The sequence below is a fragment of the Bombus pascuorum genome, chromosome 6 (genome assembly GCF_905332965.1).
Source record: "Bombus pascuorum chromosome 6, iyBomPasc1.1, whole genome shotgun sequence".
Taxonomy (NCBI): domain Eukaryota; kingdom Metazoa; phylum Arthropoda; class Insecta; order Hymenoptera; family Apidae; genus Bombus; species Bombus pascuorum.
The window spans coordinates 7,195,272-7,210,433 of record NC_083493.1 but is presented as its reverse complement, the minus strand read 5'-3'; the positions used below and the strand labels follow the sequence as shown (position 1 = coordinate 7,210,433).

The following is a 15,162-nucleotide window of genomic DNA, read 5'->3' as shown; positions in this document are numbered from 1 at the left end:
CGATAAAATTTTTCGCTTGATTTCGCTTTTCAACAAAACGTCATATCGAAACACGGAACATGTGCGTTTTATTGATAACAGTTCGCGGTCGGGACGTTTGGCCGATGACTCGACGGAAACGCCACGTGCTTAAGTAGCCCGATTGATCGATTTAAAGCGATCCGGGAATGACGCAACGTTGCATTTTCCTCGTCGACGTCACACGTATCCCGAGCTGCGTGACGTCACAGATCGGGGACGCGAATAGAACCGAGATCAGAGAGCGATAATTTTAGCTCCCGGTTAATTAAGATTCCTAAATTTCCAACACTTTTCTGTCAGACCAGATGGACGAACACGATGATCGTCCATTAAGAACGTTAACAGTTATCATCAGACACGTGGATCGATCCACTGTTTATGCAATTTTAGTCGAATCAGTGAACAGCGCAAAGATCGTACGATCAATTTTCCAGTCCGAAAAATAGCGGAAGCTAATGATCGCATTACGAATTTTTATGCGAAATTCTATTTTTACGCTAAAGAGTTTTGTTTTATTCGTTAAACTCTTTAAATATTCTGAACATTATTCTCCACATTTCTGCGTCTTTAAATTTCGCACGAAGTGCATGAGAACCCGCGGACATTGTTTTCTGAAATTTATTTCTGCCGCGTCGCGACGCTTGTTGTCGCTTGCACTCGCTTCCCGATAGCCGATATAAATATATATTGCAGAAAAAAAGAGACATTTGCCGCACTATGCAAAAGATCTATCTTCTTTTTTCGTTCGATAAATTTCCTGGAATTTTTCATATTCTTGGAATGGTTGGGTTCTACTATTCGCTGATGTAACACAGGGCTTGAGAGAAATGAAATTGTTTCAGGGTGGTTCGAACGAGTCGTTGTCGTCGAAAGGCGGAGCTTTAACCGGAAGCGACTCCGGGGTACTCGAGCTGAGCGATAGCGGCGGAGGAGGCCCTCCAGGAGAATGGGACCTAGTTCCAAGCGTAGTCAGACAGTGCATCAGGCACCTGGAAAGCACGGGTCTTCGGACGCTCGGTATCTTCCGGGTGTCACCTTCCAAGAAAAGAGTGAGACAGGTGAGTGTTCGACCATGTTAAATATTCTTGTGTTTATTTATTTCTCCGCACGAAACATGTAATTGCATTGTATTATACCAGATGCTATTAAATTGTATCTAAACCAGTAAATTGAAATTGAATGTCCCATAATCAACGAGATTTAACCAACGAGATTCTTACCATATAGACTTTTACGTTGGAGATATCAAAGCACATCTGATATTTGAAAATCATATTTCTCGTATGACTTACGTACCTTAATTTTACATTAAGTTTACGTATTTGCACAGCTATCACAAGTATTAAGAAAACATTTGACACATTTGCACATTTTACGCATTACAAAAGCGTATTATATTCTTTGTTTCCGCAGTTACGAGAAGACTTCGATTGTGGTCGCGAGACAAAAATTGGACCCGATCAATGTCCTCACGATGTAGCAGCCCTTCTGAAAGAGTTTTTTCGTGATCTTCCGGACCCTTTGCTCTGCAGGGATCTATACCAAGCCTTCGTCCATACACAAAGTAAGGATAAACGTATCTCAAGATTTCTTTAAACTCTTTCAATCTTTTCATAGAAAGAATAATTCCAAGAATTTTCTTACGCACTTAAATTCTTAGTACTGAAAAATTGTCTGAATTCTCAACTTGTCAATCATTAACCCTATCAAGTCTATAAAGAAGTAGTCTTCAGGTAAAATATTCGTCGTGGAATGAAAATATTATATTCTAAATGTTCGACTAAATTTTTTTATCGACAGAATTGCCTTTACGAGTACAATTTTTACAAACAAGAAAAGGAAACTAAATAAAGATTAATCCGATTAAATATTATAACAACTACGAATACATATTTTATACATTTCAGTGCTGTTTTTTCTCATAAATGTACAAACTAATTATCATACGTAGTAGAAAGTCTCGAGCCAATTCTGCTGTACAGAAAGTATTTATAGGGGTGAAGGAGTTAAGAGCTTGCGTTCAATTCATCTTTCGTTCCCATCCCTGTACGTCGATACATTTTCCCTTCGCGACATTGATGCACGAGTTGTCTACGCGGACTGAAAGAGAACTCCTCGTTCCCCGCAGAGATCCGGAACAGGCGACTTCAGCAAGAGGCACTTCAGCATCTCGTTCAGCTGCTGCCTACGCCGAACCGTGAGACGCTCTGGGCACTTTTGAGTTTTCTCAGCGTGGTGGCGGCTAACAGCGAAGATCAAAAGAACAAGACAGGCGAGTGGATACCGGGCAACAAGATGGACACGACCAACTTGGCCACGGTGAGTGTCATTCGCGTCCTCTTATCGCGAATCCAATCGATAGGATTCTCATCTTCCATTTACCGTGAGATTTTAATGAAAAAGAAAAGGACGAAGACGAAAAGACACGTAGTACAGGTGTAGAGATCGACGATAGGACGTTTCATATTTCTAATCGAACGAGTGGAAAAATCGACATCTCGTTCGACATCAGCTTCGAACTCGAGGTTCATCGGTGCTATTTTTTAAATATCTTTTACGTTTCGCTCTTCTAGATCTTCGTAGGGAATCATTGTCGTCACTTGCGAAGCTTTTCCATTTTTATAGCAGTGATTTCTAAAGTGAATTTATACAAGACACGTTTCGTTGAATGTTTTTATCAATTTTTGGTTGCTTATTTAGGGATCGTAAAAAAAAAGCAATTGAATTTCAAAGAGATCCATGTGGTGGAGAAAGGTGATTCTCAAATAGGAATTTCTTTTCGTATTTTGTTTTTCTTTCGAAAACATCGAGACAACCAAACCCATCGAACGACGAATTATACGAAGATTTCGGATAATACGATCTCTTCTGTTGCTTATGCACGCTTTTAAATAATATATTCCGAAATGTTTAGAAAGCAGCTGTAGCGAACTCTAACGAATCACCGTAGTGATTTACATAGACATATTTAATTTCTCAGATTTTCTCAAAGCCTCTCATGAATTTTCTTCAATTTTCTTTCATAAGGTATTTGCACCAAATATTCTTCATTGCGTGAAACCTGGACAAAGGTCGGAAGTATCCGCGGAAAGGGCGGAAGAGAGGATAGACGTGATAAACGTGGTCAGAACTCTTTTGGAACACGCCGCGACGTTATTTAAGGTGCCAGCCGCTCTTCTAGACGAAGTCTACTTGCACATGATGGACACCCATCCGGCCGATTTGGATCTCGCCCTTTCTCGACGTGCCGAAGAGTGAGTAACTTATATGGGCATTTTCTATCTTTAATCTTCGATCCTATCAAGTCCCTTCTCTCTTCTTCTTCGAAATAGATGCTTAAGGAAACGCTGACGATTCGATTTTGACCATTTTGTGCAACAAGCGCTACTTCGTATAAAACGTAACTAAAGTATCAAGAATTATGTATTGCTATTTTTACATAATTATCGCAAAATTATTATATTTGACTTTCTCTTAAAATTCCATCGTTACTCTTCATTTTTGGCTATGCGAAACTTAATATGAAATAGTAATACAACAGTTCTAATATAAGCAGTAAATTCTTATTAAATTAAAACTCTCTTTTTCATTAAATTTCTCTATCGTCGATTACAATTTTATATTTCATATTAGTAACTAATGTTGCGTTAAATTTACATTGGAGACAAACGCGCCATTCTTCATCCTTTATGCAGTTAAACAGGCGATCGTGGATATTCTAATCGTTATTTATCTGTCTGCCAAAGACACTCGAGCGCTCCGTCTTTTCCACGATTTTTAATTCAACTTGCGAGACTTGGTGGCACAAAGCCAACGAAGTTCTCGCGTATGATGTCAGTCGGCGAGTCGCGTAGGAAAAGCTGACAGCGTGTTTCGTACGATTTTTCGCAGGCAATGCGGAGACGAGGCGGACCCGTGCAGCGAAGCTGAAACCTTCTCGCTCGAGGAGACGCTGACGACGTCGACAACGACCACGGCCGGGACGACCACGTCTACCAGAAAGGTAACTGATCCAGATCGAACGAGATATCCCTCGACCATTTCGCGGTATTACTCTGACGTCTTCGCCTGGAACATTTTCGAGATCGAGGAAAGATACGGCTCGACTTCACAGGGGCTAATCTTCTTCCACACCTTGGACGTTTTTATTTCCCCGTTTTCCTTCTGTTCTTCTTCTTCTCGGTCTGTTGAGTAGTTTCGTTTTAAACGTTCCTGTTTCACTGTATTTTTTACTTTTCGTTTCATTTTCTCTCGTTATTGTCGGTTAAGTTCCTTGTGTCATGGAAATAAAGAATTTTTATGTTTTAACATGTTCACTTAAATGTTGGTATGAGAGTCATTAGTGGCAGTGGATATTGGACTTGTTAATGATACCATTGGGTTCATTGATAAGCGATGATGTTAAAATTATAACATTTGGATAAACAATCATATTTGTAGATGTTTAATATTTTTAACGTTACTGTCATAATTTAAAGTACCAAGTGTACTACAAAGCGTTTAGATAATTCTATTTTGTTTCTATAAAAATTCATCTGATAATCCTCAATAATAACGCGTTATGTTTTGCTAATAAACGCTGTATTAATTAAATCATATCACTCCGTGTGCACAAATAAGATTCTTATTCGTTCTCAGATATAACTGCAAGTTTCTTAATGCAAGATCTTTACATTTTGTTATACAAAAAGTAATCGAATATAATTCACCCTTAACCCATTAAGGACCAAGCACAATAATCGACCACGACAAATACTTCACGTTATAAAATTGTAGATTTTAGACAGGAAGAAAATAACGACGAAACAAAAAACACAAACGAATCCATGAAACTTCCTTTCATAGTCACAATGTGAAAGAACAGGATTTGATAATGCACATAATCGAAAACAAATGCAAATGAAATGTTGCGTTAACGCGACATCGGTCTTTAACGGGTTAAAACATAACGTTCATAAAATGCGTTCATAAAAAACGTTCATTAAAATATAAAATAACGTTCCATATAAAAGAAAACGGTCAATTTTGATTGTTAAAGATGTGGACTAGGGAACAGTGTCTGCACCAAACAGCTGGCGTGGGCGGTGATATAGGTCCAAGGCCGAGACGGCCAAAGAGGCCTGGAAGTCGACGAAAAGAGGAAGGCAGGAGCAATAGCGTGGACAGTGGATCCAGCGAAGATCCAGCCGATCCACGAAGAAAATCCTCGCCCATGGTAATCACCGCTAGTCTTACCATACCGATGTCTGGAGCGTTCACATTGAACCTCGACGATCCGGACATTCCTTACATCGAGGAAACTCCTAAGCAACCCAGTGCACCGCCAAGAAGGCAGAGGCAGCGATCGATTTCCGGTTGCAGCGAAGGTATGACCTTCCTGAATTCTCTCACAGTATTTAGAACGTTCTATGGTTAAATCCGAACTATTAAAATCACTTGTAATGTTCATTCTTGCGTTGTCGGAATATCGTTCTCTTTGCTTATCAAATTAGCAAAGACAACAAAGAACATCGTAACAACTGATCTCATAAAATAATATTTCTTCAAGAGTTCAGAAAATAATATTCGCAATGAAAACGAACAAAATATCTTTTCTCCAAATTTAAGAAACTTGCTAATAAGAGGAAACAATTCTGTCAGAAGCAAACCAATGAACATACCAATCGAAACTCTGAAATTCCGAAAATCTTACACCATTTTACCTCGTACTAACCCTACAATCCATAAATACATACAACTAATTTGTTATTCCTTAATCAAAATATCTACCACCAAACACAATTCCTGCAGCAACTTGTCCTAAAGGATTCCTCGCTTTTCATTTCCACGTTCTTTCATTTTCCCCTCTAGCGCAATAGTCACGAAACGAAGAAACAAAGAGGAAGAAACCACTATATTTCCATAAAATTATTTATTACCAGGTGGAAGACACGGAAGCGACAGCGCCGTCGGTTCCTCCGCCACGTTATCGGGCGATCAGGTTCCAAGTTCTCCTCCGTCGTGGGCGTCATCGCCACCTGCCAGCCCTGACAGTGCGGTCACCGCTGTCTCCTACATCCCCGATCAGCAGGCCGTCCTCCAAAGGGTGTCGTTCACCACCTCGAGCGAGTTACGTCAAGTGACCAGGTCGAGCAGCAGTCAGGAAACGTCGAGGAGCACCGCGGCCCCGTACACACCCAGCATCACCAGCATCGGTGGTGCGGTTTTGAGGTGAGAATCCTGCTCCTCTAAACTATGCTGGCTTCCGTGTGTAGCTGACAGGAATTGGCCGGATGATTCAGGCTATACTGTTCTGGTATTCGCGCGGAACATCTGGGACAGTTCGTTCACCCCCCTCGAATCTAGTGCAATGCACTCCTGGTGCATTCACCTTGTAATCACGGTATTAGGTCGTTGTTAGATTATTCGCGTTTCTTGTCGTGGTTCATTCATTCATTCTATCGATCATTCTTTCGTTATCGGATTTCGTTATTTACATATATATATATATATATATATATATATATATATATATATATATATATGTACTAACTGGTCCTTCTTATTCAGTTTAGCCATTTCTATTTTATTTTTAGGCTTCCGTTGTCCCTTCGTGTACTGATTAACGTAGCTGATTTTTATAGACAGACGTAGGTGGAATTAGCTGCGATATAAAATTATTAAAGTATAATTTTTATTCGATAATTAAATCGATTTGGAACGAGTTCCTGGAAATTGGTTCTATCTTGAATCTTGTATTATGATAAAAATAGTTACAGTGAAACTTTGATCAGGCGTGAATCACTATCATTTTTTAAATTTTGTTGCTCGCTTAATTTCTTTATCTTTTATATATTATTACATTACTGAATGAGAAATTCTTCAAAAATAATTTAATTATTTGTTCGTTTTTCAGGTCGAAGACCGCAGACATCGAGAGGATGTTGCACATCTCTAGACCAGATGCAGGCGTCTCGATGTCGCAGCAGGGTAAGACCGGCTCTTCAACGTCCTCAGAGAGCAAGAAATACACGAAGAGACGTTACACGGACTCGAGGCATCAAACTCGTCACATCCCCGATTCCGATACGTTGGCGGGGAAAAACACGGCTACAGTTTCATCCTTGCCATCCGTGACGATGTCCACTTCGTCTTCGGCGGCTGGCACGCAGAATCAAAGAACTAGAGCACAGCCGGTCTGGAAACGACGGGAACTGATATCCAGCGCGCCCAAGGACAGGGAGGGATACCTCTGAATATCCCTGTGGGCGATCGAATCGAATGTCGAAGGATCTCGATGAACCTTTTTCTTTTAGAACTCGTTTCGAGACAGTTCTATTATAAGTTAAGCGCACGATCAAAGTTTCGCACGATCAAATTTTAAATTGAAAAAAGAGTGTTCCGTATTACGATAATTGAAGATTCAGCGAGGAAGTTTGTACGAATGCGTGACCTACTTGATTACTTGCTTCAGATCGTACCTAAGCTTGCACTTAGGTATGGCATGTAAAAAGGTGGAATTAGAAAATTCAATCTTCAGTCAGCTATGGTGAAATACAAAAGACGACAATAAGATTGAATAGTTTGCGCACTTGTACAGATCTTCCTATGTTGAAGCGTGTTACGAAGAGGAACTTAAATAACGAAACACCTTCATACGTTGCTTGACTAATATTTTGATATATCTTCTGATGGATTATATTCCAACGAAACATTGTGCCTTAACGTATTAAAATTCCAAAGTATTACGTATTCCCCTAAACGATAAGGTATTTAATTTAAGCTATTTAACGATTATAAAGAACTAGTTTTATTCGAGCAACGTACAAGTAAATTGCACTTCGATCGTATCCAGCTGAATTATCTATTTCTACGCGAAGAAATTTGAATTGTGCGCTGGATAAGCTACGAGAAACTTTGAAAAGAAACCCGAGGAGGTCCGGACCGAGCATACGATTCGATCGTCAAAAGTGTCCGCGAAAGAAAAAAAGAAAAAAAAACAATATAGTCACTGCCGATCAGGCGTGGCCTGGCAAAGTGTTCCTCGACACGTTTCTCGCTTCGAAAGTGTGATCGACGTATCGTGGGGTGTCTATTGGTTCCTAGACTACCGTCCTCGCGCTCGCAAAGATCTCCGTGACGAAACGCACGACCCCTCTCTACACTCTCTGTCTCCCTTGATCTTTCTTTTATCTCGTTTTACCACTTTCCTCGTTCTCTTAACGAGATTAATCGCGTGTAACAAACAAATCAAACAGGAGGATGTTCTACCTTGCGGTTAATTTATACGGGAAAGAAAAAAACAAAATGGAACATTGATCTTGTATCTACGAACGTAACATTCTGATGTAGTAGCGACACGTTAGTAGCGATTTGTAAATTATTTTTACTATTCAAGATGGAAGGATTTCCATCGAGCTTTCGTCGATAATTCGTGAAAGCCACAATGTTATCGCGTGCACGATGGAATCCTCGACGAACCAAAATGAAAGAAAGAAGACCAGCCTCGAGTCCCTTGAACTCGCGTCGGGCCATTCTATCTCTCTGGATCGGCTGAACATCGTTGTTGGTTTTGATGTGACGAATGATACGGCGTTGCTCTGTCGAGACGTGGTTCGTCGATCGTAGACTATTATTTTTGTATAGTTATTACAAGTACCTAATCGAACCGGTAGTTTGTGATCTAGCGATGACGAGCCAGAGCAGCTAAACTAACGAATTTCGTCTCTTCGTTTCTTTCTCTCTGTTTCTATTCCTTCCTTTTTCTCGCCGGGAGATTCTCTCGGTTCTTCTCGTCTTTCTTTTTTAAATCGCTCTTCGTTCACGAGAAGTTGTCTTGAAAGAATTCGTGTACTGCCGTGAGGGACGCGTGGCCCGAAAGACGCTGTTGTTCGTCGTTTAAGTTTTCATTTTCAGTCTGTAAGCTAATAAATGAAGGTTAATTTTTTTACTATCTTGAGTACCTTGTATTCCAGTTTCCTCTATTATTCCACATAATTATCGCGAAAATTTCAAACTCGTTGCGATAAATCTTACTTGCCGTATAGCTATTATATAGTTTGCTATATAAGCTACTAATAGTTTCACGCCAGATTACAGTATTAAAAATAGAAAATAACTGGGATCAGGATTCCACAAACATTACATTAAACGTTCAATATTTGTGATCGTGGATTTGTTTGAACGGATGAAACGCAAGAAAGAGGACCTCCAAGTAATCGTGAATCATAGAAATTCCTTTATTATCGATTTCCTCGCATACAGTCCTCATACGATTCAAACAGCATCATACTGGTCGTTAGAAAATTCATCGAGACGCACAAACTTCGCGATATAAGGCGATCATTCTCGCTTTAATGGGTAGCAAAATGTGCAAAAAGTGAAAACACGGATTTTTTTATAGTTCTAATTATGTTTGTTACGCGCGCGTAACTGCGTTTCGATCTCACTCTGTGTTCTATTATTACGTTTTTGAAAGGTATAGTTAGAATCACACAAGCGCTTTTTCGAAATCCAGAGAAATTGTTTTTTTTATTAATTTTTATTCTTTAACTTCTTTTACGCAATTTTATTCATCTCTTGTGCTTTTATTTTTTAACAATTTCAACGATTTATTAGACGATAGTGACTCTCACTTTTTTGAAACCTTAACATTGAACACGCGGGTGATGAAATATTTTCGAATAAAGGAGAAAATGTTTCTACGAATAATTTTTTACGACTATAACGTCAATTATTTAAGGATATATATATATCATTGAAAGATATGTAAGATGGAAAAATTCTGGTTTCAATAAGGCAGAGCTTCTTTTTATTGTTTAATTCTTGGATGTCGAAATAATTCTTGCGTAGGTCCTATAAACACGCTCGGCTCGTGTGATTCGTTTCGACAAATTATATCAACAATAAAAATCAGCGTAGGTGCATCGTTAAGTATTTCACTCAACATAATATCGACGTAATTACTCTCTACCAGAAATGCTAACGTCAAAAGGAATTACCTCGAAGAAAGATATTAAGAGAAATGTACAGTTTAACCGTAGAACGATTAAACTCATAATTTACCAATAGCGTAATAAAATAATCTTTCAAACAAAAAAAAAAGGGGGGCAGAAAAATAACTCGTAAAATTCATATAGGAATGATTGGAAAATTAATTTCAATCGAACTTCATTCGATATAAATAAATAAGCGTCAACAACTATCCACACACAGTTCTACACGTAAAAAGAAAAGGAGAAGAAAACGAATTACAAAGAAAAAGATATACAGTAAAGACTCGCCTGTCGACTTCGCATACAAATCATAAATAGCTCCAGAATTATCGGCGAAAGAAGCATGAAAACGACTTCTTTTAAACAAAAAGAGAAACAGTGTCACGATACCAACAGTAACGGTAATAAAAAATAATATTAATAATAATAATAATTTCTAACGAGTAAAACGTGTTCTCCTGTTCGAGACTAATGACACGAGCAGAAACAAGATCTCATACGTATCGAGTACACTGCGCAACATACAATATATTTATATATATATTTATATTTATCTATAAATTTCTTCTGCATATTTATATATATATATATATTAAAACAATCGCTAAAAAATATAAATATATTTATATATTTATATTTGTATATATATATAATTCTTGCCGTTTTACGGCTAGCTGCCTACGTAGGGCTGGACGGATGCGATGCAATAAGTATTTTATTTATACTTCGTTCCTCGAACGAAGAAACGCCGAGTTGAAACTACAATGCGACGAACAAGGAGCGTACAGGGAAAAGAGAAAGGTGTTAGATTAAAAAACGAAAAAAAGGGGAAACATAGGGAGAGAAAGGAGAGGGAAAAAGAAAAAGAGAGAAAAAGGTAGAAAAACATATCACGTATCCTGCGACTTCCAAGACGGACGACAACGTGTTGTTACTGGAACGCGCCATTTGACCATTTCCTCCTCTCTTTTTTCCAAATCTAGCGAATACAACAGGTTCTCTCTCGTTCCTCATGCTGCTTCTCTCGATTGCGAGAGATACAACTGTTCGAGTAAAAATTCAAGAATAGGAAGAGAATGTGCCCGTAAGGTATCTCGAATGCCATTTTATCGCGTTTTATATTCGATGCAAGAAGCTCCTGCACCTTATTTCTGCCGGATACGCAAAGGAAAAATTGTACGTATGGGATTTCCTTTAGACGCGCGAATAAACGTAAAAACAGACGTAATTCCAGAGTACTAGCTCGATAGAAAATATAGAAAATTACCTTGAACGTTCAAGAAACAAATTTTAGAACACGTTGAAAGCTCTCGCCACGTCGAACTTACGAATGATGAAATTAATTTCGTCAAGCGTCCCATATCCATACGGTAAATACTTGGTAGAAATCCAAATTAAATATCTCACACGTGAGCATAATTGCAATAATCGGAGATGAAGAACGCTCAAAGAAACACAACCGGGAAAAGCCATGTAACTAGAAAGGACTATTGAACATGGATCGATCGGTACGTTTCAGTAATAACACGTCAGTTCATTCGCGAATTTAATCCTATACTTTAATTGTACGCCATATCCTGGGCTTAGTTTCGATCTGGCTATTTCACGCTTAAAATACGATAGTTAACAATCGGCTTTAATTCTCTCCTTACCATCACTTTACAACGTAATACCCATAGCATTATTGCTGTTCCAACCGTGACGTAAATCGAACGACAATAGTATCAAAAATTATTATCGTTCTTCTGTTTTTTAAATCATACTCGTCGATTCATTTCGTATCAATGACTCGTTACCAGATTTAATTAACTTCTATCTGTAAATGCATAATTAAATCTCTTCGCCAAATACCACACGTATCCTGGATATCGGTCATGGTTGAGCCACTTGATTTTCGCTTCGACGTTGTGCTTGTCATTTAGCGACGCGCCAATCTCGATTAAACAATTACAAGTTGCTCGTAGAATATTAAATGCACATGTTTGATACGGTTTATCGATCGATTCGATCAAATTCTATTAACCATTCGCGGCCCAAACGTGTCTGTTGGACACGATGTGGGATGATATCGTGATCCCGGAATATTTATCGGACAGCTGAAAGTTTATACTAAACTCTCGTCATGTTTTTTGTAAACGGTGCTGAGTAGAAATTTTCGGATCGATGTTACACAGATATTTAGACTGACGTCCGTGGATCTGGATATTTTTATTTGGTTAAATCAGCGAAGAAAATTAGTGGTTTTAATTGAACTACTCCTTTTAATTAAAATGCCCCATCTAGCATTTTGAAATATCCGAGATAACTGAAATTTTACCATTTTTATTGTCTTGTCTTTGCCTTTCTTTAACCAATTTCACCTATGTACTCGTTATTTTACAACAGCCTGTATACGAAATAACTTTAATTAAAGAACACGGCAAACTTCAAATATTTCGATGTACCTTGAAAAATCGAAAGATGCTGAAAAAGGACATTTTAACGAAGAAGTAGATAGTTAAGAATTTTTAAACGTCACTCGAATCGTATACGCTCGATTTGAAACGTTTCGAAGATTTTCAAAACGGAGAAGGAACAGAGCGATATTTTCATCCAACATCTACTTCGCACAGTACTTAGGAAAAATTTGCTCGTGCAAGTAATCGATACGATTCTGAAACAAGCTGGACCACGAGACAGCTTACTGCACGAAGCAACCAGACCGCAAAGGGTTAATTTCTGCTTGTTCGCGGTTGGAACCGCTGGGAACTTAAATCGTAATCTCAGCGAACACGACTGGCTGATTTTCTCGATCCTCGCCTGATCGAGCGCACTGAATCCATCAGCATCTTCTTTCTCGAAACGTGGACATCTTTAAACGCCTCACATCTTTCAATTTAATATCAGTTTCGAAAGAAATAAAATACAAAAAAAGAAGTAAAATACTCTTCGATAAATTACGACTTTCGCGTCTTAACGAGCGCGACTCGAAGAAAGAAGAAAACGAACGAGAACTGGAACTCTTACAGAATCGTTGAAAGTTTCTTATCGAGTAAATCGACGACGAAATCCTTGCGGGGGTGGATCATAAGCTCCACCTTTGAATCAGTATTGTCGCGTCTACCATAAATATCGGTCGACGTCATACGCTTGGCGCCTTGAGCCGAAGGTTACAATGTTCTCGAAGACGTAGCAACGCCGTTAGAGATTGTAGTCGAAGCAATTTCCCTCTGCGATTCCTTCGATCACTTTCAACAGGGTTTATTTCCTACGTCCTCACGGTCGTCCTTCAATCACGCGATAACACTATCTGGGTCTTTCAGTTGCAACTTTATAGTCCAAGATTGCAAGAAAGTCTCTTCGATTCACCTCGATAGAGCGTCACATCGTCGGAAGTTCTCGAGTAACGAAACCAACCGAGCGAACAATTATCGAGGACATCCGCGTTTCAAAGGTACCTCGTGCTTCGTATTTGTCCTTCCTTATGTAAAAAGAAAAATCTATCAACCCTCTATATTATCACGCTTGAAAATTACATATGTACATATTAATTTACATTTCGTCGCTGTATAATTTCTAATAAATTCTTATTATTATCGTAGACTGCGCACTATTATTCGTCTACGCGAAATTTCAATGTACAGAATAAACGGAACATAACACCACTGTACAAGATAATTATAGTAGAGTTACTTGTTATAATAATATCTAGCGCATAGATCAAATGTAAATTCTGTTTTCTCAGTTGCCTTGAGAAAGATGTAAATTTGAAGAAACATCTATAGTCGAATAACTACTCTGTTTCCATTGAAAGATCGTTTGAACAATTGATCCAATTATTTGCTTTTCCATAAACGAATCAACATTTTCGCTATAGAGGGTTACAATATTATTTTCACGCGTAGGAAAGTTCTGAAAGACCCGATAAAGTAACGAAGACTTCATCGATAAGTATCGCGACGTTTTTTACGAGTGCCTAAATAAAGTTAATACTAGAAAGAATTAGCGGACTGCTCCTCCGCTTTCGTGATAAAGAACTTTGTCGAGCTTTGTTGCCTTGTTTCGCTCGTCACTGAACTTTTGTTTCGTATCGGAATGCTTCTTCGACGAAATCGGCTGCGAGTAGACTCGCACGAGGACAAATATCATCGACGCTTTCGTCTTCGCGCAAGTTGTTTAAACTTCGGTAGAGTGCGTCTGAATTCGCACTTTTTTCTGCGAGCCGTTCCTCGATAGAGTCGGACTGTGCGCCGAGAAACCGGGATTGTGGATACCGAGCGGCTTTGGCTTCTTCAACGAGCTTCGAAGCGGCGAAGCCGTACTTGTCACACTTCCGGAAGTTGCTACCGACGCCATCGAACCATTTCCGGCTCCGCCTACGTAGGGCTTGCCACTAGCGTCGGTCATCGAGATGCTGCCGCCTGAAATTCCAAATAACAAATATATATTTTCATTTATTTAAAATATAAAAGTTTCCTATTTTATATATGATATACCCACACTATAACTATATTATTAGATTAGTATACTTATGTGAAATCGCGTAAAAAATATATTAATAATTTATGTTTCTGTATTTGTGGAGAATTTAAACGTGAGGAAGTATGCAATAATTTACAAAATATTTTCAATAAAGTACGTACTTATTATATTATTAGACGAGTGAAATAAATTTCTATTTAGGTTCCATTTATTTAGTCGTAATCGTAAAAATACGAGTTTGCGTAAATATCGTGGCTAATGGCGTTAATGGGATAGTCTACTATGTGTATACTAATTTAGCATATTTTTCTTAGTAATGATACATTTCATTTGCAACGAATGAGTGTGCATTACGATATATATTACATTGCGCGATAGAATATATTAAAATGTAGTTTATAATCGTAATTTGGAGCTATTAAGACTAATTTTAATTTGATTAATTTTATTTTTATTCCGAATGTGAAACCTGGCTGGAATTAGGAAGGTAGCGACAATAATCTCGACATTAAATGTATAATTTTATACATTAAACTCGTTTAATTGAAAACAAACTGGACTATAAATTTCGACTAATTAACCAAAGAAACTAACCGTCGTAAAAGTTAAAGACAGCAAACAAGGACTATAAAACAGATAATTGTGTGTGTGTGATAGTGGATTTGTCCCACAACCTTTCACTCTACGATAATAGGAAAAAAAGTTT

At 38.4% G+C, this 15,162-nt stretch overlaps 2 protein-coding genes across 3 annotated transcripts in view; one reads left to right on the top strand and one right to left on the bottom strand.

Annotated features, from left to right (window-relative positions):
* LOC132907789 (uncharacterized) overlaps positions 1–8,953 on the top strand; it is a 30,327-nt gene extending 21,374 nt beyond the window's left edge. The window contains exons 5-12 of the mRNA XM_060961185.1: positions 864–1,079; positions 1,435–1,585; positions 2,150–2,340; positions 3,049–3,275; positions 3,913–4,024; positions 5,060–5,387; positions 5,943–6,231; positions 6,917–8,953. Coding sequence (XP_060817168.1) covers positions 864–1,079; positions 1,435–1,585; positions 2,150–2,340; positions 3,049–3,275; positions 3,913–4,024; positions 5,060–5,387; positions 5,943–6,231; positions 6,917–7,256 — 1,854 coding nt within the window. The 3' untranslated portion in view covers positions 7,257–8,953. The remainder of the gene's footprint in view (positions 1–863; positions 1,080–1,434; positions 1,586–2,149; positions 2,341–3,048; positions 3,276–3,912; positions 4,025–5,059; positions 5,388–5,942; positions 6,232–6,916) is intronic.
* Positions 8,954–9,215: 262 nt separating this feature from the next.
* The window catches only part of LOC132907800 (uncharacterized), a 56,721-nt gene continuing 50,774 nt past the window's right edge, over positions 9,216–15,162 (bottom strand). For both annotated transcript variants that reach the window (XM_060961203.1, XM_060961205.1), the window contains one exon: positions 9,216–14,395. In XM_060961203.1, the coding sequence (XP_060817186.1) occupies positions 14,151–14,395 (245 nt within the window). In that variant the 3' untranslated portion in view covers positions 9,216–14,150. The remainder of the gene's footprint in view (positions 14,396–15,162) is intronic.